Here is a 24,665-nt window from a genome sequence, read left to right as displayed (position 1 = left end):
TTGCCATGCAGCTGTAGGTACCAAGACAATACACTACAAACACCAAACACTTTGTGTTTCTAAATTGTTTTACTGGCAATCCCTATGGACACCTCTAAAAAAGACATGTTCTTAGATACGGTAAAATTTACATGACTCTCTTAGAATCTGATATTACACTATCAGTAACAATGTATGCAGGCAGGATCTTGTCCATAGCAATGTCTCTTGACTAATGAACACAAGTAACAGCTGTGACCCTTCACTGTTTTAAGAAATGACCTGTCAGGCAGTGGTGGTACATGTATTTAATCCCAGCACTTGGGAAGCAGAGGCAGGTGGATCTCTGAGTTCAAGGGGCAGCCTGGTAAACAAAGTGAGTTTAAGCATAGCCAGGCCTGGCCGGGCGGTGGTGGCGCACGCCTTTAATCCTAGCACTTGGGAGGCAGAGGCAGGTGGATTTCTGAGTTCGAGGCCAGCCTGGTTTACAAAGTGAGTTCCAGGACAGCCAGAGCTACACAGAAAAACCCTGTCTCAAAAAAAACCATGTGCGTGTGCACACACATGTACATACACCAAATAACCTGGGACAGACAATTTGTGGCTAGGTACATAAGCCCACTAATAAAAATTGTCTCTTCTAGCTCTCACTATGAAGATATTTTCTTGAGTGAATAATTAAGGAAGCCACAAGGGGACACTATAGCTCAAAGTAGTGCTGAGAACAGACAGACCTCACTCACAGGTTAGGTGCATACTGCATACTGTTATCACCTAGTAATGCCTAGTACTAACTGTGTATTTTACCTGCATATTTCTTCATTGCTGTCTTATCCATTAAAAGGGAAACATATGGGCTGGTGAGATGGCTCAGCAGGTTAAGAGCACCCGTCTACTCTTCCAAAGGTCCTGAGTTCAAATCCCAGCAACCACATGGTGGCTCACAACCATCCATAATGAGATCTGGCGCCCTCTTCTGGAGTGTCTGAAGACAGCTACAGTGTACTTGCATATAATAAATAAATCTTTTTTTTTTAAAAAAGGGAAACATCTTGTACAGTTATCTGTAAGGCATCTCCTATCCTGAAATCCTACCATCTCTGTATTTACCTACCTTTCCTTATGGCAAAAAATAATAATAATAACAATCCTTCTGTTTGTTTTTGTCTTTCGTGTGTGTGGCTTTGTTACAGAGGTCAGAGGACAATCTGCAGGGGTAGATTCTCCTTCCACAATGTGGGCTTAGGGATCAAATGCAGACTGTTTGGCTCAACAGTAAATGCCTTTACCGGATAAGGCATCTCAGCAGCCCATGGTTTTTTGAAATAATGTCTAAAGTAGCCCAGGCTATTCTCAAACTAACTACATGGCAAGGATGACCCTGAAATCCTAAATTTCCTACACTAGGATCCGAGCCCCATGCCCAGTCTCTGTTCCCTTTCCAAGGAAACATTTGCCAGGCAGTGATGGTGCACACCTTCAGTCTCAGCACTCGGGAAGCAGGGCAGGCAAATCTCTGAGGTTGAGACCAGCCTAGGCAACAGAGGGAGTTCCAGGATGGCCAGGACTATGCAGAGAAATCCTGTCTTGGGTAAAGGAAAAAAAGAAAGAAAAACAAAACACACAAAATCTTGATGCAGTTACCTCTTCATACATATTTTTACGAAACTCCAAGTCCTCAGTAAGGCTCTGACAGCGATTCTCCAGATCCACTTTAAGTAAAGTCTCATCTGCTAACTGCTTCTTGGCGGCAGATAAGGATGCTTCTAGCTATAAGGAAAAAGAATGATGAAGATGATATGGCAATTCTTTAGTAATAATTTAAGACATTAGGGTTCTTTGTATTTATTTACAAGATTATATCATTTTAACTTTGGGGTCATTTGCTGGTTCTACCCCAGGGGGTCACATCAGATCACCTATCAATGTAGTCAATGAAGAAGTCAGTCCTTCATGTCTCAAAATCTGAACTAAGGATTTATAGCTAAGCACTGTCCTGTGTCCAGTGTGGGTGACCTCTCTTCCCACTTTGTGTCTGGTCCAAGAATGAAACAGGCTTTGAAAGCAGAGGGGGGAGTGCACCCAGGAAAGCAGCGAGATCTACAAAGCCCAGACCAGAAGCTGAGGAGTTGCTGCCATGCTCTGTATGGCGCTACCTAGACTGCCCTCTGGGGAAGCCACTGAAGAACACAAATAGGGCTTCAAAATTAACTAGTTAGTTAGTTAGTTAGTTAGTTTAAAAAAAAAAAATCAATCCATAGTTTATGACTTATAACTACCAACTAACCAGCCAAACATAGATCAGGGCAAAACCTTACCTGGGCAATCTGATCTTTCAGATCCTCCAAGTCTCCCTCTAAACTCTTTTTGTCCCCAAGGGCAGTAGCCAGTGCCGCATCCTTAGAGTTTAGTGCCGCCTCATACTCTCGAAGCTTGATCTGGGCTCCATTGAGATCAGACTCCTTCTTGGCATAACTGTGACATCAGAAGAACACAATCACAACCTCGCCTTGAGGACTTCCTGCCTGCTTAAGGGAGAAACTACAGTAACTTCAGCAGCAGCTGCCTGAGGATGGATAACCCAGGAGCGTCAGATCAAGAGTCTAGGTAGATGACATTCCCCACATCACATGTGGGACAAAGACCCAGTCTCTGGGGACTAGAGAGACGGCTCAGGGTTAAAAGCACTGGCTGCTCTTACCAAGGACCCACGTTCAGGTCCTATCACCCATATGGTGGTCATCTGTTAACTTCAGTCCCATGAGATCAGACACCTTCTTCCAGACCCCATAAGCCCTAGATACAAATGCAGGACACAGACATAGATGTCAGCAAAACACTCATTCACAAAAGATCTCTGATATTTGTAACAGCTAGCCAGTGTCAAGAAGCTTGTAAGTACCTATTTCTAACATAAGAGGTGATCTGAAACTCCCCTAGTTAACTGGGAGCTCTATGTTAGAAAGTAATACTCATTGTTATATAGAGTTAATCCATTTAAAGGAGTGGAGGGGGTTGCACTATGTAACCCTTACTAAAATAGAACTCTCTGTGAATCTGGCTGGTGTCAAACTCAGATCCTAGAATGCCTCTGAGCACTAAGGAGAGTGAAAGAAAGGTATGTGTTCCACCAAACTCAGGGAATAATCATGTGGACAATTACATTTTAAAAGACATGAGTGTAACTTAAATAAATTTTTATCATTAACTACACAGGAAAGCCTTCACAATATCAAGATTCTGAATAAGTGCTCTTAATTTAAACCTGAGTATTGGTAATGTTGGGAAATTGACTCAATGGTAATTTAATAATTCAAGGAGAAGACGCCTTACTCTCTGTGGTATGGCAGTCAGTCTCAACAGAATCTTTTGTCCTGAGTCCTGTACAGTTAGGGCCAGAAGATGGCAGGCTTTAGCTGAAAACTAGTCCAGAAGGGACATCGCCACGGTTTAAAATTTGACTTAGAGCAAAAATCTTGTGTTTGGGCTGGAGAAATGGTTTGGTTCACTTCCTGCTCAATCATGAGGTCTAGAATCAGATTCCCAGACACACGTGGCTCCAGTTCCAAGAGATCTGACGCCCTCTTCTGAACCCTACTCACACACATCTCAGATACACACACACAAACTCACATGTGCATATGTACATACATTCTCAGACACTCAGGCAGACAAGACAGACATGTAAGAAGGCAGGCAGGCAAGCCCCCCACACACACACACAAACACACACAGACACACCTTTCCTTTTAAAAAAAAAAAAAAAAAAGAATTCAATCCTGGTCAATCACAGCCAAACAAACACAAGCCTTGGACTCTACAGAAATCTCATGCAGAAGCTTGTGGAAGAGCCACGGCTTTATCCTTCCATGAAATAAATGGCCAAAGCTGAATGCATATCACACACACACACACACACACACACACACACACACCTCGAATCAGAGTTTCATGTAGCCCATATCAGCCTGCCCACATAGCCAAGGGCGACCTTGAAGTCAGCTCTACTTGCCTACATCTCCAAGTGCTAGGATTAGACACATAGGGACACCCAACTCTGTGTTCTGGGAACAGAACCTAAGGCTTCATACATGCGAGGCAAGCGCTCTACCAACTAAGATGTTTCCAGCCCTTAAGTTTTAAAAAAAAACAAACCAGAAGTTGGAGATGGCTCAGGGGGGGAGCATTTGCTGCTTGCAGAGGACCCAGATTCTATTCCCAGCATCTCCATGTACCCACATACTAATTCCCTAACTCTGTTAACTCCAGTTCCAGTAGATCCCTCTTCTGACCTCTGGGGGCACCAGACATACATGTGGCAAACTGACATACGTGTAAACAAAACACTCACTAATAGAAATCAAATCTAAAAAACAAAAATCTATTCACATTTTATAATTTACATAATATTTACAAAAGTTACTGGCACAAATTACAGAAACTACTACAGCACTGTCTGGTGTATAAATTACAGAGCACAACGTGGTGATTCTGTGGGAGCCATGAGCCTACACACAGCAGGCTATAAATGACCATGTTCTTTCTACATGGTATCATTATGTATGCACCCATTCATTGATGCAATGAGTGAGGCATGCAGAGCTCAGGACTCCTTGGCACACCAAGTTAAGACACAATACTTTGTGGGATACAGAAAACAGGAAAAGTCAAACACTACTGTGCAGCAGTTTATATGACAGACAGCCATTTCCTCCACCAAAACCAAGTAAGACATGAAATAGAAGGATGAAGGAGATGCTGATGGTGTCTGTCTCTTAAGGTCAAGTTCTTAAAGTACTGACATCCTATCAGGTGCACACGGCCTGGATGTGCTCTAACAAGGGCTGACAGGCCTCACAGGACTGCAAACGAGGCAGGCAATCAGAAACTAGAAACATGCTCTCCTTTTTTGGTAGCGGGGAGTGGGGGTTGGAGATAGGGTTTCTCTGTGTAGCCCTGGTATACACTCTGTAGACAAGGCTGTCTTCACCTACCTCTGCCTGAGTCCTGGTATTGGGTGTGTGACCACACTGCCCGGCTAAAACATGCTTACATTTGCATAAAAAGTTACCTTTATATGTCTGCTCCCTAGGAAAAAAATTAACTCTTATCTTAAACATGTGGCTCTTTCTTCTCTATAGGTATACAAAACGCCTATAATAGCTCTTTCCAGAGAAACTCAATTGACAGATTTTGTAATTTGTACATTAGAAAATTATAATGAGCTGGGCGGTGGTGGCACACGCCTTTAATCCTAGCACTTGGGAGGCAGAGGAAGGAGGATTTCTGAGTTTGAGGCCAGCCTGGTCTACAGAATGAGTTCCAGGACAGCCAGGGCTACACAGAAAAACTCTGACTCGACGAAAGAAAAAAAATTATAATGATAAAAAAATAAAGAAGTTAAACTCTCCAAAGAAATTAGTAGTAGTCATTTCATAGGCTCCATTCTAGGGGGAAACCACACACACCAATACACAGACATGTGACTATGCAGACAGTATTTCTAAGCAGGTACCAAGAGGGCAAAGAGTTCCCATGACAGACTCGAGGGACTAGCCTAGTCTCCATATGTCATTTGAAAAACTATTCCCATTCACAACAGTAGAACTATTCCCATTCACAACAGTAGTGTACGTGTACGTGTACGTACGTACACACACACACACACACACACACTCACACGAAATGGAATATGCTGTAAGAAGGCATAAATAATATGATTAGTAAAACCCAAACATCCAGATAGCCCTATGAAACCTAAATGACTCCACAGGAACTGAGGCTTAATAGTTTATCCTTCCAAAGGTAAAAGGCCTCACTTACCAAAGAGTTCTGGATGCTTCTCCGGAGGAGCTAGGTTCTAGTCCCAGTGCCTACATGGTGAGGCATACCTGTCTGTAAGTCACTCCAGTTCCAGGGGATCTCACACCCTTTTCTGGCCTCCAAGGACACTGCACACAGATGGTGTACTGACTTACAAGCAGGCAAAATACCATACACATATAATATTTTTTTAAAGGGGGGGTCAGTGTGAAGTGATGATCCCCTCTGGTCACAGGAGGGGGGGGGCTGCTGGCTCCTGCATCGGCCACTCAGATATACACGGGTACATGAGTTAGAAACAGAGAAGGGCCTCAGTCAAGTCCCTACAAGTAGGGACATAGTCACTTAACTGTGTAGGGACATAGTCACTTAACTGTGTAGCTGTAGGGACATAGTCACTTAACTGTGTAGCAGTAGGGACATAGTCACTTAACTGTGTAGCAGTAGTTTTTGCTATACCACTTTATGCTCAGAGCTTGTCGAGCTTCCAGCCACCCACCCAGGCAAGACAGACAGACAGACAGACAGACAGACAGACAGACAGACACACACACACACACACACACACACACACACACAAAATGCTTTGGCTGGATCAAAGGCTGGGCACTCCTAAACCTTCCCCTGCTACCCTAGGCCAAATGGACAGCGGTCATTTATCCAAACTCTCCCATGGCTCACTGGCTTCATCTCCCGCAGCTCCTATATCCATCCCTATCTCTCCCCCAAGTCATGGGGGCCCTCTGTCTCCTCCTCCCTCCTGCATCATAGCCCCAGGAACTCTAAGGGTCCAGTCCCGTCTCCCTTTGCCCAACAATTGACTGCTGGCATCTTTATTGATCAATCAAAAACCAATTGGGGACAAGCACCTTTAGCGTTTTGACACGCAGATTGCCAGTTGAGTCAAAGCATTAGAATCAAGCCCCAACCTAACTGAGTATTTCCAAGGATCTAGGCTTTGCTCATGAAGGCAGCTGTCTGGTGCTTTAGGAAAAGAATGAAATGCATTTGTGGACAGGCCTGCAGGGAAGCTGGGGCACACATTCCCTGCAGCTGTCCTTATGTTCCAAGTACCTCCCAACTCCAAGCAAATGTTCTGTATTCATGCAGCTTTCTCCTCTCCTCCTTCAGTCCCAACAATAACAGAAATGTGGATGCTTCCAGGGAGCCTCTGATAAAAGGAGGACCGCCACGGCCAGCCCTATGCATGAAGCACACTGATTACACCGAAGACACTGCTTAGCTCCCTCAAAACACTGAAGACCCAAAGAAGGGCAAGGCCTCTTTTATTATTCCTGGATTTTTTTATACAGCAAACCTGAAGACAGCAATGGTCTTGCTAAATGTCGAATGAACCCGAGGCTGGAGTAGTCAGGAAGAGTGCATGTCTATCATACGGAGCCCAGAGTGCAATTATAATACCAAACTAACACCCTCCCCAAAGCCAAGCCCTGGCCTTTCATCCTGCAGAAAATGTCTTTTAAGGAAAAGGCTGTAATGCTTTTATCACCTCTGAAATTCACTTTCCCAAATCTCCACCCTCTCATCCTGCCAATGCCGATGAATCATGAAAACATTCTTAAGATTACACACATCTCCAGATAAGCGTCAACCAGTGAGTTTTATGTCAGACTAGTGGCCAATGCCAAGGGCATAGGAGGCCATTCAGTCTGTGAGTTAACAATCTGAACACAATCTTGTCTTGGGTTTCTAATTGTTTTCTTAGTTCTCATTCATGAAACATAGCATGGACAGTCCAAATGTTATCACATTGTATCACTTAAGCAGTATGACATCTGATACTGTCAAAGAGACTAAAAGCAGCCATCAAGATGCTACAGTACATTTCTCTTTGACTCTTCCTTGGCTGGAGATTTTTACGGTGCTATTGATCAGCCTGACTCAACTACTTCTAATTCCAGATTGATCATAATGTTTTCAATTAAATTCAGCACATGAATCTAATGCTACAAATATGCACACTACTGAAAACAAGTCATAAAACATTTTTTTCAGACACTTCACACAAGAACCAAAACCCCAACTGAATCCAAGAGCTAAGCAGTTTTATAAAATGTAGTTGGCGTTCTATCCTGATAAAGAACTTCCACCCCCAAAGTTAGCTTTCCTTTCAAGAAAGCTTGAATGTTACCAGAAACATTAAGCAATTAAACACATCTAACATGTTAAAGAAATAATCAGCTGGCAATTGTCCAATCACATTCTATAGCAGACTCAACTGTGACAGGGTGTAGTTAGTTGTCCTTTCCTAACAGCTACCACTGCCAGGGAAACACCCATTCCCCAGGGCCTGAAAGACTAAAAAAATTAAATACAAGTAGGCACTCAGTACTTTCCAAATTCCACGTGCTTCCCTTTTCTGTGTGAACACATGGCTCCTCTCCTCCTTCACGGTCCACAGCGTTATCACTGAAAACATGGATGCATGCCACCATAAGGCCACTATAAAGGGAGGAGCCAACTGCTACTCTACAGACTGCTACCTCTACAGCGAGGCACAGTGACCTCTGTACTTGTGGGTGTGCTCAGGACGTGTGATGAGCAGTTTAGCCGCGACTTGGTTTCAGATCACCATTTACATTAGCACCAGATGTGTTGGGCTCTGAAACAGGGTTTATGAAACGGTGTATTGAAACAGGGTGTATCACCACTGGCTCCACGCCCTACATTCCCCTAGGTATACTCTACTCTAGACCAGTTTTACTCCAGTGACAACAAAGTTACAGCTTACTCGAAATAAATGTTCAGTGGAGCTGGACATGGTAGTACACATCTTTAATCCTAGCATTTGGGAAGCAGAAGCCAGTCAAGTCCAATAAACAAATGAATTCCAGGCTGGCCAGAACTACAAGGTAAGACCATCCACAAAAAAGAAAATTACAATGAAGCTCTTCAGAAAATCATTGAAGACTTAGTATCTGACAATAATAGCCATCTGAAAATGAACTATCATGTAAGCCTGTCATGTCAGTCAACATGTCAGTCAACATGTCAGTCAACATGTCAGTAAAATGAACTATCATGTAAGCCTGTCATGCCAGTAAACATGTTCCTCTTTGGTTTCTTGACTGTGCATGCACATATGTATGTATTTTTGTTTTGTTTTGTTTTGTTTTGTTATTTAAGACAGGTTTCTCTGTGTAGTCCTGGCTGTCCTGGAACTCGCTCTCTAGACCACACCGCCCTCGAACTTAAGAGATTCATTCACCTCTGCTTCCTAAGTGCTGGGATTAAAGGTGTGCGCCACCATTACCCAGCTTTATATATTGATTTCTTGACACTTTATACTGTAAGTACAGTCAAGCTAGCTTTTAGCCATATATATGTGGAGACAAACATACACACACAAAACACCCCATATATGGACCTGGCATTGACACACACACACACCACCCCATATATGAACCTGGCATTCACACACACACACACACACACACACACCACCCCATATATGGACCTGGCATTGACACATACACACACACACACCACCCCATAAATGGACCTGGCATTCACACACACACACACACACACACACACACACACACACACACACCATATATGAACCTGGCATTGAACTCCTTCTCCTGCGGCCATCTCCTAAATGCTGGGCTCACAAGCATGCTTAGCCATACCCAACCGGAACAATAAACACATGAAAAAATTAGATAGGCCAATTAAAAGGAGAACTAAGATTTTGTATGAAACAAAAAGCAACAGGCCAAACTCTTGGAAAAAATACTTAAATCATAATAAGCACTGGGAATGAGTGGCACTCACCTATAATCCCACACTTAGAACACTGATGGTAGAGAATCGTATGAATGCATGTATGTATGTATGTATGTATGTATGTATGCATGCATGCGTGTACATATATGTATAAGTATGTGTGTATGTATGTAAAAGTATGTGTGTGTGTGTATATATATATATATCCCCACTGAAGTGAGTCTAATTAGAAGCTCATTACAGCATAGTTTTAGTTGGGTGTTAGGAAATGATTGCCCTTCTATTAACACTTTTTTGTCTAATATTACACCTGATCATCCAAGTGAAATTTCTAGTTTGACCAATAGCACCAGAAAGAATGAACAATTTCTACATCACTCAGTGTAGCTAGCTGTAGGCAAAGAATCTATATTCACCTTTAGGTGAAGATCTAGAACAACGCTTGGGTTGGGATCCTTTTACACAAGTGTCTTAATTTTACTTTCTTAAGTACTTTTGTGTTAGTTATTTGATTTTTCACGTACGAAAAGATAATGTATAAAAATTATATTAAGGAACTAATGAGCCGGGGGGTGGTGGTGGCACATGCCTTTGATCCCAGCACTTGGGAGGCAGAGGCAGGGGGATTTCTGAGTTCGAGGCCAGCCTGGTCTACAGAGTGAGTTCCAGGACAGCCAGGGCTGCACAGAGAAACCCTGGGGGGGGGGGGGGGGGAGGAACTAATGAGTTACTTCTAACTTGTACTGGGGACAAGATCTGTGGGGCTCACTAGTCAGCTAGCCCAGCCTACTTGGCAAGCTTCAGATCCTAGTGAGACCCTGTCTCAATCGGGGACAAGTTCTGAGTTAGGATGCTGAAACCTCTGGCTTTCACATGCACGCAAACAAACATACACACACATATAACATTAATTATATGTCCAAGAGAATGAGGCAGGAGGGTGGCAAGTTCAAGACCAGCTTAAACTAGTAACCTTATTTTAAAGGGGATATGGGCTCAGGCAGATTCAGCAGACTGCCACAGGTCAGCCTATTGCAGGAAGCAAGTCCAGGTACTGCCACAGCAGCATATTAAACCCCATCTCGAAAACAACTACAAAAGGCTAAGTAATGAAAGAACTACATTATAGATGTCTGGGTTGGCAGAACAGCTACCTCTTAAAAAAAAAAAAAAGAAAAAAGAAAAGAATAATGTTAATTTTTTTAAGATTTATTTTTATTTAATGTATGAGTGCTCTAGCTGCATGTATACCTGCATGCCAGATGAGGGCATCAGACCCCATTGTAGATGGTTGTGACAGTGTGGTTGCTGGGACTTGAACTCAGAACCTTTGGAAGAGCAGGCAGTGTGTTCTTAACTGCTGAGCCATCTCTCCAGCCCCATGTTAATTTCTAAAAACTAAATGTACATGAAATCTGCCTGATTTTTATAATACTGTATTGCATTAATGTGGACAAAGTAAAAAATTTTGTGTTCTATAAAATTGCTAAGTTTGCTACGTGAGAAATAAGATCATTGTAGGTTCACTGGCACTCAAATCAATTCTGAGGGATAAAAGGTAAACATTTAACTTTTTATTTGGTAGCTGTAATACAAATCATTCTCTATAAAACCATTATTCCTAATCATCACTAACAAGTGCTTTTTTCATTGTTGTTTTGCAGGGCTTCTCTGTGTAGCCCTGGCTAGCCTTGAACTCAAGAAGTCCCCTCTGCCCACTGAATGCTGGTTTTAGAAGGAGCACAGCCAGACCCAACAGCGTGAAACTGCTGGGATCAGGGCCACTCTACCTAGAGAACCGAGCCAGTCTGTCCTAGCAGCCTCTGTTCCTGTTCTAATCCACCGTAAGGTGGCTCTCAACAGCTGCATGGAGGCAGCTGCCCTCCAAACACTGGTGCATTCACTCACTTACACAGCAAACGTTCTGGGGAATTACTCAGAATCAGAGCTCAGAATCTACTTGCCTTGGTTATCTACACATAGTCCAGACTCACGGAAAAAATAAACATTGAGCTTAAGACTTTAAAGTGCCTATAAAATAACCTACAGGCCCGTGATCACTGAACCCATAGGATTGCTCCAAGTTCAAGGCTAACTAGAGACAAAGACCAGGTTCTCAAAATAAACACATCTGCTTTCCTAAAGCAAAATAATCTGATTTCATAATAGGCTCAAGTTTCATGACGAGGAGAGTTTACTCCGGTCTTACTGATCATTTTCAATACTATGTGAACGTGAGCCACCGTGTTTCTCATGAGAAAAACTAATCAACTTTCCTGCAAAAATACATATAATATACAAAATACCCAGAAGAATCTTAATCTTGTGAGCTCTATTCCTGAGAAGGGTCTCCTCTGACACATTCGAAGACTACACCGTGCTGGGCACGGTCAGAGCTGCTAAGGTCACTGAAGGTAGGGTAAATTGTCCAGTAAGAAGCAAGCCAATCCCAACAAACCAAATTGAAACTAGGCAAATGCTAAGATGAAACTGAACCACAGAACATTTCTCTCCTCGGTATTAATAAAGGATTGGTTCCAGGAGCCCTCTTACTCGGATAACCAAAACCAGTAACTTCCTTCTACAAATTACTAGGTTATAGATACATATGGGTATATATTATATAGGTTTTATATATAACACATATAACATATCCTCTTCTATACTTTAAATCACCTCTAGATTAGCTCTAACACTTAAGACAATGCAAATCTCAGCTGGGCAGTAGTGGTGCATGACTTTAGTCCCAGCACTTGGGAGGCAGGGGCAGGCGGATTTCTGAGTTCGAGGCAGGCCAGCCTGGTCTACAGAGTGAGTTCCAGGACAGCCAGGGCTACACAGAGAAACCCTGTCTCGGGGGGAAAAAAACAAAAACAAAACAAAACAAAACAAAAAAAAGACAATGCAAATCTTATGAAACAGTTGTCCTGCTAGATTTGGTAAATTAGGACAGGAGTCCTTACATGTTTAGAATAAATGCAATTTTTGTGTATTTTCAGTTCAATTCATTTGGGTGTAGAGAACCAACTATGTACTAATATATAATAAAATAATTTCTCTATCTACTAGTCACGTGGACTAACAAGTTGCATTTCTAACACAGCACAAGGACTATTTTAAATACCTAAATCTGATGATCTAAGTGGACCTGCCAACATCTAACTGCAGAAGGGAAGCTGGGGAGAGCAGAGTGCACGGCAGCTAGTCTGTAATGCAATTCACTCTAGGGTATAAAGACAGGAACGAAGGCAGTCGTCCCATCACAAGCCCTGAACTGTACTCACGCACACCTGAACGGTCACAGGTGGCCTGTCTCCAAGGCACACGTCACAAACGTCTGAGTCAGCGGTCAGGGGAGGTGTCCCTAAGCTGATCAACATTGAACTGAGCTGAGCAGAAACTACCAAAGGTGAAGAAACCCAAAATGAGCAACCTGCTTGCTGCAAGGAAAAGAGCTGAGAAGACAGACTCCAACTCTGGGGGAGACACACTGTAGGTCAGTCCACAGAGAGAAGAAAGAGCCTTTCGTAGGTAGGCAGCATGTCCCAGTTTGCTCAAGGTCATTCATTTCAAGTATGCTTGCCGATTCTTCCAGGACTCGGGATCAGCAACCACACACACAGCAGCTCACTCACAACCACCTACAACCTGAAGAATCTAACACCCTCGTCAGGCTTCCGAAAGCACTAGGCAGAGACACACATGCAGTCTCCTGAGGGCTGGAGCCCCGTGGCCCACGGCTGAGGGTGAGAGTGCTCAGTGTGCAGAGTTCAGACAGCACACACACCTGCCGCACACGCCCGTAACCACTGTGCTGTGGAGGTGGGGCGGACAGCGTGAGGGATCACTGCCCATTGCTAGCCACTGCCTAGCCAGGTTCAGAGTGTCTCAAAGGAATAAGGAACAGTGATGGAGCAGGCCACCTCAAGTCTTTTTCTTTGGTCTCTACTCATGCAGACATGAGTACACGCATACACGCATACACACACACACCTACACAACACTTGCCCAGCTGTATACAGAGCTCTGCCTCAAGCGCCAGCACAGCAAAGGTAAAAACGTCTTCCCTCGTCTTCCCTCACCGTCAACATTCTTGTGGCTTGAACCATGACCTGTGTCCACTCCCTCACCGGCCTCAAGTGCAGCTGGCGCCTTTACTCCACTGCATCTCACTAACACCAGGCTCTCCCTGCAGTAAAACCATCTCTCAGGCACTGAGACAACAGACACTGTTTAGGCTTCTCTAAGCTCACTAACTCCTGTTCTCTCACTATTAGAGATCATGTGAGTCTTTCCCACCTTCTGCCTCGTCTCCATTTCCTCAAGAGTTCTACACTGCCAGCAGACATCTCCACATCCAAGTCCATACAGCACTAACTCATGACTGCCCAGAGCAGGATCCTTCAAAAGGACCTTCCTGGCCCCCCTGCATGCCCACACAGGGTCTCACACCCACCTGCTCTCCTTCCTGAAAACTGCTAGCCAAGGGCTGCTTTCATTCCTTCCAATGGCCTACTGTTGTTCTTGTCTGTTTGTGTCTATGATACAGCAAGAACCCTGTCACTCCGCTAGGATTCCTGAGGTCCCTCAGGACTAAGATGCAATCCTCAACCTTCCAGTTATACACCCTAGTTACATGAATTTCTGGTTCTCAGGGGAATTGCATACTAATTTTTTCCATTGAGAAATGAGATTCTTCTTATACCAGCTAATACCTAGTTTCCACATCAGTGCCTCCCCAGGTCCTGAGGGGGTCTTTTCAGTTTTCTCCTGACTCCTAAGGAGCCTTGGGTGACCATGCACTCCTTTAGAGCTCCAGTGGGTGGCTGCCCCAGCACTTGCTGCCTGACATCACCACACTTTAATACTGGCTTTCTGGCTCCCATTCCAGACTGTAAGCAACATAATGGGGACAGTGCCCTACTCTGTTCCCACCACCTGCTGCAAAGACTTAGCACATGGTCTGTTCCAGTGTGTGCTGAACACAAAATGGAAGCACCATTCTGTCATGGGTATTAAAGATTTAGAGAGGTAGTAATTTCTTCTAAATTACCTCATTGAGTAGGAAGGCAGCTTTGTATGAAAGATTTTAAAAAACTTATAATTTACTCTCACCCATTTCTTAAGAAAAAGATGTATTTATTTTATTTGGGAATGGAGCAATGGCTCAGTGGTTAAGAGTACTGGCTGCTCTTCTAAAGGACCCTGGTTCAATCCCCAGCACCCACATGGCAGCTCCAATAGTCTATACCTCTAGGTCCTGGAGAGCTGGCATCCTCTTCTGGTATGTGGTGCACAGATATATTCATGCAGGCAAATCATCCATACACATAAAAATATCTTTTAATTTTAAGATATTTAAAAGATGTATTTTGTTCTTAATTGCGTGTTTGCGTCTCTGTGTGTGTGTGTGTGTGTGTGTGCGCACGCGTGTGTAAGTGAGAGTGCCTATGAAGGCTAGGTGCTGGATTTCCTGGAGTATGAGTTACCAATGGTTGTATGCCACCAGTGTGGGTACTGGGAGGGGAGCTGAGTCCTCTGAAGGAGCAAAAACTCCCTCTTAACCACTGAGCCATCTCTCCAGCCCCATCTTCACCTACTTATTAGCAAGTGACACCCTCAGTATTTCAAACACCCTCTAAATTACTGCACCCGCCTGACAAAATCCAAAATTACCTCCTTGAGCACTATCAGCACCAAGAAAACCACAGTTGGTACCATTGCCAAACCCAGCACCCTACCACCCTGAAAGTCATCTGACCTGTATAAGATTTCTAGTCCAAATATTTTGCTCTGTGAGACTGTTTCCTGTCTGTCAGGAAATCCAAAAGCCATTTAGATCGCACTGCTATGATGGAATGAGACCGTATGTAAAAGGCCACAGCATCTCCACCAATCATTCATCTGAGTGACCCCAGAGCCTCAGCCCCTCCTCCGTCAGCAGGGTTATCACAGCTCACAGGACGGTATCAGGAAAGCTTCTAGTTCAGTGTCTGACAACCAGAACAGAACCGAGGGGAAGTTAACTGTCAGCTCTCTGTCAGGCATTGCAGGAAGCCCAAGCCCCCCTCAGACTGCCCTTTATCCACAGAAGAGCTGACTAGGGCAGATCACTGCAGAAGCCCCTGCTTCTATCTACCAACAGATCCAAAGGAAGAGAAACCAACACAAACGCAACACGTTTAAAGGGCAGGGCAAGCATGTTAGCTGGGGAGAGCCTAGGACCGAGGCTCAAGCACAAGCGCCGCGATTAGACTCTGACTCCGGTGTAGACAGAGGCTATTGCTCTCTGTTAGCACCAGAAACAATAGCATAAGAATGCCAAGAACTACAGTTGGCTTCCAGAAGCTTAGCTGCTGCTGCTGCTAGGACCAAATATTTGTAAAACTGCCTTTACCCAGTGGCTAATGCTTAGCTAGCACATTATGCAACATTTACTAGTAACCTGATACTGTTTGCCAGGGGATCCTGGGTGTTTGTAGCACTCTCTGGCCTGAGAAACTGGCTAGCTTTCTGTCAGTGAAGTTTTTGTTTTTTGATCATGGCAGTCCACAGGGCCAGTTCAGGTAGGTTTCTGTCATATCTGTAAAATGTGCTAACTCACAGACTGAACACATTTACTGCAATTTAAAATGTCAATTAAAAAATGTATAACAAAAACTACCTGCCTATATCATAAACTCCTTTTTTATTAACGACAAACACAATTCCTCAGAACTTTAACATTTTTCTCCATTTTAACATGTTTTATGGGGTAGAGGGAAGAGGGAGGTAAAGTCAGAAGGCAGCTGGAGCCGGCCTCTCCTGCCATGGGCCCTGGGGACCAGACAGGAAATGAGCGCCTTCACCTGCGGGGCCATCTCACTGGCTGGGGTTTGTCTTCCTGGAGCACGTTCTCACTCTGCAACCCAGTCCGGCCATCTCTGAACTCAAGTGATCCTCCTGCCTCTCAGCTGAAGCACAAGGATTGCTAACTAGTGTGAGCCACCTTACCATCTCAGAGCTCTTACTTCTAAGGGACAGATGGGTCATTTTTACTTTCTACCTAAGTGTCTGTTTTCTCCTTTCCGTTTCTGTATAATTTCTACCTTTATCGTGTGTATGTGCTCACAGACGCTCATGTGCCAGTCTGTGTGGAGGCCAGAAGACAGGTCTCAGGAGTTGGTCCTCTCCTACCATAGGTTCCAGAATTGAACTTGGGTCACCAGACTTGAGCAGTTAAGTCCTTTTACTTGCTGAAGCCTTCATCAATCCTAAAAATATTTAAGTTCCCAATACCTTTGTCATGCAAGTACACTAAAAGAAAACTGGTTGGTAGCCATCTTTGGATCCTAGAAACAATGAGGTTATCTATCCTCTATTCTGTCACCACTAACAGCTGAGGCTAAGATCCAGGTGTGCATGATGCAAACCTTTAACTTAGGCTTATCAAAGAACACCCCAAACCAGGGACTTCAGAGAGGAAGGTACTGTGCTGCACCTACACAAACAATTCCAACAGGTAGCTTACTCCCTGTCTTCCTTTGCAAGCATTGCAAGGAAGGGATTTGACAGTCTAGTTACTCTAGCCTGTTTCTTGGACTTTCACATCAGTTTGAAAGGTTTAGCCAAAGGCTCATGTGTTAAAGACTTGTCCCAGTTGTACTGAATTCAAAAGAAGCCTGCCTGAGGTACCAGGTTTCAACAGTATGTAAGCGGTTAGCAGATTCCAGAAGGACCGAGAAATTTCCATGAATGCTTCTGTAATTTGGTTTGGTGAGGTGTTGGGTTTTTGCTTGTTTGTTTGATGATTTGGACGATTTTTTTGAGATAAGGTCTCTATGGTGGCTTGAATGAAAATGCCCCCATAGGCTCAAAGGGAGTGCACTATTGGGAGGTGAAGTCTTTTTCTTTAGGTAGAGTAGGGGTGGCTTTGCTGGAGGAAGTGTGTCAAGGGGGTTGGGCTTTGGGGTTTCAGAAGCGCAACTAAGCCCAGTGTCACTCTCTCCCTGCTCCCTGCTGATCCAGATGTTGACTCTGACCTCCTCAGCACCATGGCTGCCTGTGCCATGTGACAGTAGACTAAGCTTTTGAACTGTAAACCAGCCCCAACTAACGCTTTCCTTTTTGTTTTGTTTTGTTTTCTAAGATTTATTTATTACATGTAAGTACACTGTAGCTGTCTTCAGACACTCCAGAAGAGGGTGTCAGATCTTGTTACGGATGGTTATGAGCCATCTCACTACTGCTTTCCTTTTTAAAAGTAGCTGTGGTCGTGGTGTTTCTTTACGGCATAGAAACCCTAAGACAGGGCTGGTGAGATGGCTCAGTGGGTAAGAGCACCCGACTGCTCTTCCGAAGGTCCGGAATTCAAATCCCAGCAACCACATGGTGGCTCACAACCATCTGTAACAAGATCTGACACCCTCTTCTGGAATGTCTGAAGACAGCTACAGTGTACTTTCAAAAAAAAAAAAAAAAAAATTTTAAAAAAAAAAAAAAAAAAAAAAAGAAACCCTAAGACAGTCTCTGTAACTCAGGCTGACCTCAAACGTCAACACTTCCAGTCTCAGCTTCCCAAGTGCAGGCATTACAGGTGCCCACAACACCAGGACCAGCAAAGGCTCGTCTAAGGTATACTAAGGAGCCAAAAGATGGTTCTTCAAGACATGGTTTCTATGTGTAGCTCTGGTTGTCCTGTAACTCTTTCTGTAGACCAGGCTGGTCTCAAACTCAAGAGATTCACCTGCCTCTGACTGTGGAGTGCTAGAATTAATAGCATGAACCACCAGTGCCTGGCTCTAAAAGATGATTTTAAAAAAAGAAAAAAAAAAAAGCTATTCTACAACTGTTTCCATTAATAAGTCTGCCTCAATAGAAATTACTCCATAAATATTTTTAAACAAGTTCAAGAGCCATATGGACTCAAACCAACAGTAAAACAATCCTTCCTTTTCATTTTCCAAATTATACTTCATTTATCATTCAAAAGTAACTTATTTTAAAGATGATGGCATAGTCACTAGCCCTCTCACTAGACACTAATAAAGATGGCATACACCAGGCATGATGGCACAAGCCTTTAACCCCAGTGTTTGGGAGACCCAGGCCAGTCGACATGACATAGTGGCAACCTATTTCAAACGGGAAAGTGATTGCTGGGCCGTAGAGATAGATGGAGCTTGGCGGAGAGCCTGGCAACCCCCAGTGGATCTTCAGAACCGGTGGAAAGGTAGGTAGGAAATACTGAGCCCGCAGATTTGTCCTCTGACCTTCACACACTAGCCAGAGAATACACATCCACAACTCCTACCCACAAATCCAAAACTAATAAACGGGATGGGTGTATGGTGCAAACCTTTGATCCAAGCATGAGAGGCAGAGGCAGGCAGATCTCTGTAAATTCAAGGCCAGCCAGCCTGTTCTGCAGTGAACTCCAGACCAGCCAAGACTATATAATGAGGTCCCATCTCAAAAAATACAATCAAACTAAGGTCATTATCTAATCTGAAAAGGTTTTGAGGTAACTTTCCAGGAAAAATTAAAAAGGCCCGTCTTTTTAATACTTTAGTACTGGTGTATGCAAAAAGGTCTGGGGAAGGGGTGGGCCAGCAAAAGACAACAGAAAAAATGGAATAAGGGAAGGCTAAGGTGACCTATTTGCCAAAGCTAACTACATCATTAGAAAACCAAGCCTAGACCCAAAAGGCCTTGAGATTGAAGAGCCAGGGCTCAGGAAACTGTATCTCACACCATCAGTCAACAATTTCAGAAACCTGCAACAAAATTTCCAAAAGTTTTCTAGGAATGGATCCCAGGAGACTGTGCCGGCTAGCTTCTGTCAACCTGACACAAACCTAAGACAGACCTATCTGGGAAGAGGGATCCTCAGACAGTGTTCCTCCAGGCTCCTGCTGGAGTTCCTGCCTAGCTTCCCCCCATGATGGAATTTAACCTGGAAGAGAAATAAAAGAAAGGAAAGGAAAGGAAAAAGGAAAGGAAAGGAAAAGGAACATCAAAAACCAACAGCAATAAATGCTAGAAGACAGAGGGACAAAGAGGGACAAAATGGCACTCTCTTGGACCAAGACAAAATGTTAAAAAAAAAATAACCTTGCCCAACTATTAATCAAATATGAGACAGTTACTCTCCGCTACCCAGACAATTTCCTGCTGTCCTTTCCACTTAAGTTACTGAAAAGATGCTATCCAACAGAGTTCTCAACAAAACCAAAGATAAATATATGATCCAGACAAAACTGGAACACAATCCAATTTATCAGCATACAAGACACCTTAAAAACAGATGTGGTGACATACAACTTTAATTCCAGCCCTCAGGAGTCAGGGGCAGGCTCTTTGAGTATCAGCCCAGACAGAGATAAAGTGAGGCATTGTCTTTTAAAAAAAAAAAAAAAAAAAAAAAGCAGAGTTCAAAGAAAGATTTGTATAACAGATTGATGACTAAATATCTTCGAAGGTTTGCAGATACGAAAGTAATTTGCTTTTTCAATCAGCAAGAAAAATGAACAATTTAGGAACAAAACTGTCAAAGACATGACAGGGTCCAAATAAACACTGGCATGTTTTGAGAAAATTGTGGTAGTACACGCCTTTAATCCCAGAACTTGGGAGGCAGAGGCAGGAGGGTTTGTGTCTACAAATGGAAGTTCCAGACCAACCAGCACTGTTACAGAGAAACCCTGTCTCAAAAAACAAAATGGGAATACACCTGATCCTGACCTTCAAGTATACACTATAACAGAAATCTAGAAAACTATAAGCCCGAGATGATACTTGGTATCTTCAGGAGCCCCTCAAGTGTCATGTTTCCCACACACCTGACTGTGTTCCTCCTCTGCTGCTCACCTTTATTCCCCTTACACTGTTCTATCACCTAAACTATACCATATGCTCTGCAATATATCAATAATCCTGTATCATCTTTTTGTTTTTAATCCTACTTAAGCCAAGAGATGATTGATCCATAACGTTTACAACTACTGTCAGCCAGGTGGCAGTATTGCTGCTGTGTAGAAAACCATTAATGGTTTAGCTTCTAGAAAGATCAGAGCCTTAGCATCAGAATGCCTAGGACCACACAAAAGACAGTTTTTGTTTGCTTGCTATATGGCTTCCCCTACCTCACCCTAAAACTAGGGCACTGGTTTATTTATTTATTTAATCTGTGGCCTCAACACGTGAAACAGTAACTGGCCCATACCAGATGTTTGATCTGTGTAACATTTTAACATCTGTAAAACTGCCAATGGGTCCAAGACAAGGACTGGCCCTGATTTTGTTTTTCTTTTTACTAATACACATAAAAATGGCCAGGTTTTACAAGCAATGGCATCTAAGATTTAAAGAAATGCAGTAAGAGGGGGAAAAAGGTGAAGCATGCCTTTAACAGGGTTTCTCTGTGTAGCCCTGACTGACCTGGAACTCTCTCTGTAGACCAGGCTATCTTGGACCTCAGAAATCTGCCTACCTTTTTGCCTCCCAAATGCAGAGATTAAAGGCCAGCACCTCAGTGGCCACCACCACCTGAGGGTAAGGTGTACCTTTAATCCCAGCACTAAGAAGATAAAGGGCAGACAGATCTGGGAGTTCCAGACCATCCAGGACTACATTGTTGAGATCCTGTTTTTTTTTAAAAAAAAAAAAAAAAAAGTGGAAGAGATCCCAGTATCAGTGAACTATCACTTCAAAAGATGACCCCAAATGTTGCTGAATCCAGAAACAGAAATGGAAGGTTATACACGCAAGGACAGACACTGGGCCTTGGCTCCAATACTGGAGTTGAAGGACTAGCTTCAGCAAATGAATATCCAGATATCCAGGGGGGGTGAGGGGGCAGGAAAGAAGAAGGGAGGGACAAAAACTTTGGACACTTTAAGCACAAGCTTTAATTCCAGTTAGGAGGCAGAGGCAGTTAGATCTCTGATTTGGGGACAGACCAGCATGGTCTACAGAGAGCGCTAAGCTAGCCAGTGCTACATAGTCTGTCTCAACAGGGCTGGATAGAGTTCCTCAGCACTGGGAGCGGGCTCCCAGTGCGCCCAGGGTCCATTCCCAGCACCCACGTGGTGGCTCACGTCTCTAACCCCAGTTCCAGAGGATCCTACGCCCTCTTCTGGCTGCTGTGGGCACCAGGAATACACGTGGTGCAGACATATATGGGGCAAAACACCCATATACTTAAAAGATGGGTGGGCAAGCCTGTGATTCCTGGTTGCCGCAGGAGTATCACTTTAGGTCAAGAGGTGCAGACAATTTGGTGAAGAGTGACTTCTTGTCTCAAAAGCAAAAGGGAAACAGATACTCTTACCGATCTATAAATATCTGACAAGGTAGTATACACAATCCTAGAGAAAGGGAGACAGGGAAATAGGGTTCGAATATACAGAAAGAAACCCAGGGCAGTCTGAATCAGATACCAACCCCCAAAATATGCTGGCTGTGGTGAAAAGACTGAATTCCAAACAAACTTAGCAACTCTCTAAAAGCGTGACACCAGTACTTGTTGCACACACCGAGTTACACATTTACCCATCAGAAAAGTCAAGGGAAAGGACAGCAAAGGTGTACCCTGGTCTGAAAACTCGGCTCCCATTAGGATTACAAGCTCTCCCCAAGTCAACACATATCATACTCGAAAACCTTTGACCTTCCGTGGCCTGCTGACTGTACCACACAGATCGCGGGCATGCGGGGTCCTCAGTACGGTTTCTAGTTAAAGGACTACTTTATAGGAAGGCTAAATCGAGGAGGAGAGCGCTACCGCCAGCAGGGTGAACGATCAGGGACTCAAAGGACGACAGTCGTGGCCTACGAAAGCCCCGTTAAAGGAATCTGCTGCGCAGAACACCCAAGGACCGGGACGCCGCCACCAGAGGACATTCTAGTGCAGAGGAAACTCCCCAGAGAGGAAACCCAACTAGCCCTGGGCCAAAGGCGTGCAGCTCAGTCCCCGCCCTTCCCGCGCGGGGAAGACCGGCGCAGAGCGCAGGCAAAAATGTCACAGGGCCAAGAACTGAGCGCGCCAAAGGAAGACCCACCCCCGGGAGCCGCGGACGCTCCGGGCCGGTCCCTCCCCTTCCTCCGCCCGCCTAGAACTCATTCATTCTTCGGGCGGTTGGCGAGTCCACCCTGCCCAGCCGCCCCGGCCCAGCAAACCCACCAGATGCTTTGTCTCCCACCAGCCGGAAACACGGGCGCGCACTCGAGCGCGCGCAAGGCCATCAGCTCCCCGTACCCGGGGCCTGCAGATGGGGGAAATCTGGGGTCCGAGGTCAAGTCCCAGGTCCAGCCACCTAGAAATGATCACCACGACCCCACCGTCTCTACAACCCGACCACCCTCCAAGGCACCCCTGTTCAGTTCTAAATCACGATATTCCCCACTCTGCTTTCAAGACATAGGGGCCCAGTCCCCTTCGGAAGGCCGAGGCACCTGGCCTGTGCTGTCCCTCCCGGGAGCACGGCGCCCGATGGCGTCCCGAAAGCCTCTCGGCGTGACAATCGAGCCCGTACTCACTTGAGCAGCAGCTGGTCGTGCTCGGCCTTGAACTTGCCCAGCTCGATCTGTAGCTTGGCGCGCTCGCGGGCCGTGTCGTCCAGAGCGCGGCGTGCGTCGGCCAGCTCGGTCTCGTAGAGAGCCTTGAGCCCGGTGAGCTCGCGGCCGCGCACCTCCTCGCGCTCGGTCACCTGCAGCTGCAGCGCGCTGTTCTCCGTCTCCAGGCTGCGCACCTTGTCGATGTACACCGCCAGGCGGTCATTGAGCTCCCGCAGCTCCTCTTTCTCCTGCAGGCGCGACAGGCGCGTGGGGCTGAGCGGCGTGGCGGGGGCGCTGGCGCGGCTGCCCGCCCGCTGCTGCACGGGGGTCGCGGTCGCCATGGCGGGCGGCGGGACCGAAGGTACAAACCACAGGGCCGGTGAGGACGGAGCGGATCTGGGATGGCGGCGACGGCGGCGGCGGCGGCGGGGCTACCGCACAAAGAGCGAAGCGGGAGGGCCGCGATCGCCCGCCAGACGCCCTTTGTGAGTGTACACGCACACTCGCAGACGCGCGCGGGAAGAGGCCAGGGCAGCCCGGAGACGGAGACGGCGGTGCGCGGCGGACGCGAGTCTCCCGCCCGCAGCACTTTGTTTCCTCTCGGGCTGCTCAGAGCGGCGGGCGGGCGGAGGAGGAGGAGGGCGGCGAGAGGCGGGCAGGAGGCGAGGCGCGGGGGGCGGAGGTGGCACGGGCCGCGCTCCGCAACATGGCGGAGCCCCCCACGTGACCGCCGCCGAACCAATGGCGAGCGGCCGGCGGGCCCCTGCGGCTTTGGCGGGGGGCGGGCCCGGCCTGGAAATTCAAAATCTGACCCTCGGGCAACCGTCGGCCTTGCGCCCCGAGCTGGGCGTGGCAGGGAGGGGCGCCCCGAGTTGCTCGGTCCTTAGCCCGGAACCCAGCGCCCGCCGGGTCTCGTGGAGCCCCGTGGGGACCCCTTGGAAGGGCCGGGCCTGCGAATGGCGGGAAAGAGCCGGAGGCTTCCGGGGCGGGTCCGCGCCGCCTCCTGCTGCCCGCCGTTCGGGGAAATTCAAAAGTAAACGGGAGCGGCCACGGGCGTCCGCGGGCGCACGAGCCTCACCCTGCAGGCCTGGCCTAAATGGGTGCCTGCGGTCCCAGCAGTGCGTGCTGATCCCAAGTGCGTGCCCGTGTCTTTCTCTAGGATGGAAAACGGTCCGCGGGGGCACCTAGTTGTGTGGAAGCCAACAGATTGTTTATTAGGAAAAAAAAAAAAAAGCACCATTGATTTGATTTGATTCTTTTCATCATTGGCTATGAACGCTGATGGGCGGTCCCTGGTCCGTTTTCTTGGTGTGCGGTTTTGTAAAACTCAGCAACAGCCCACCAATGACTTGACCTAAAGGGATAAACTCGTCGTGGCTTCTTAAAATAAAATTAATAGAAGTCTAGACTTGTGATGATTGAAATGGCCTTTGTTTTGTTTTAAAAAGTTCCCCCCACCCCACCCCACGACAGAATTGGTCCCTAGATGGATGTTTTGATCCTGAGACAAGGTTTTTGCTTCATCACCCCGGTTAATTTGGGGCAAAATCTGGCCTCAGCCTCCGCAGTGCTGGGAT

At 45.8% G+C, this 24,665-nt stretch overlaps 1 protein-coding gene across 1 annotated transcript in view; it reads right to left on the bottom strand.

Moving 5' to 3' along the window:
- The window catches only part of Lmnb1 (lamin B1), a 39,660-nt gene extending 15,874 nt beyond the window's left edge, over positions 1–23,786 (bottom strand). The window contains exons 1-3 of the mRNA XM_021214580.2: positions 23,071–23,786; positions 2,298–2,454; positions 1,624–1,749 (exon numbers count right to left, since the gene is read on the bottom strand). Coding sequence (XP_021070239.1) covers positions 1,624–1,749; positions 2,298–2,454; positions 23,071–23,429 — 642 coding nt within the window. The 5' untranslated portion in view covers positions 23,430–23,786. The remainder of the gene's footprint in view (positions 1–1,623; positions 1,750–2,297; positions 2,455–23,070) is intronic.
- Between the last annotated feature and the right edge of the window lie 879 nt (positions 23,787–24,665).

This window comes from Mus pahari, chromosome 15, assembly GCF_900095145.1.
Source record: "Mus pahari chromosome 15, PAHARI_EIJ_v1.1, whole genome shotgun sequence".
NCBI classification, from domain to species: Eukaryota; Metazoa; Chordata; class Mammalia; order Rodentia; family Muridae; genus Mus; species Mus pahari.
This window is presented reverse-complemented; position numbering and strand designations above follow the sequence as displayed.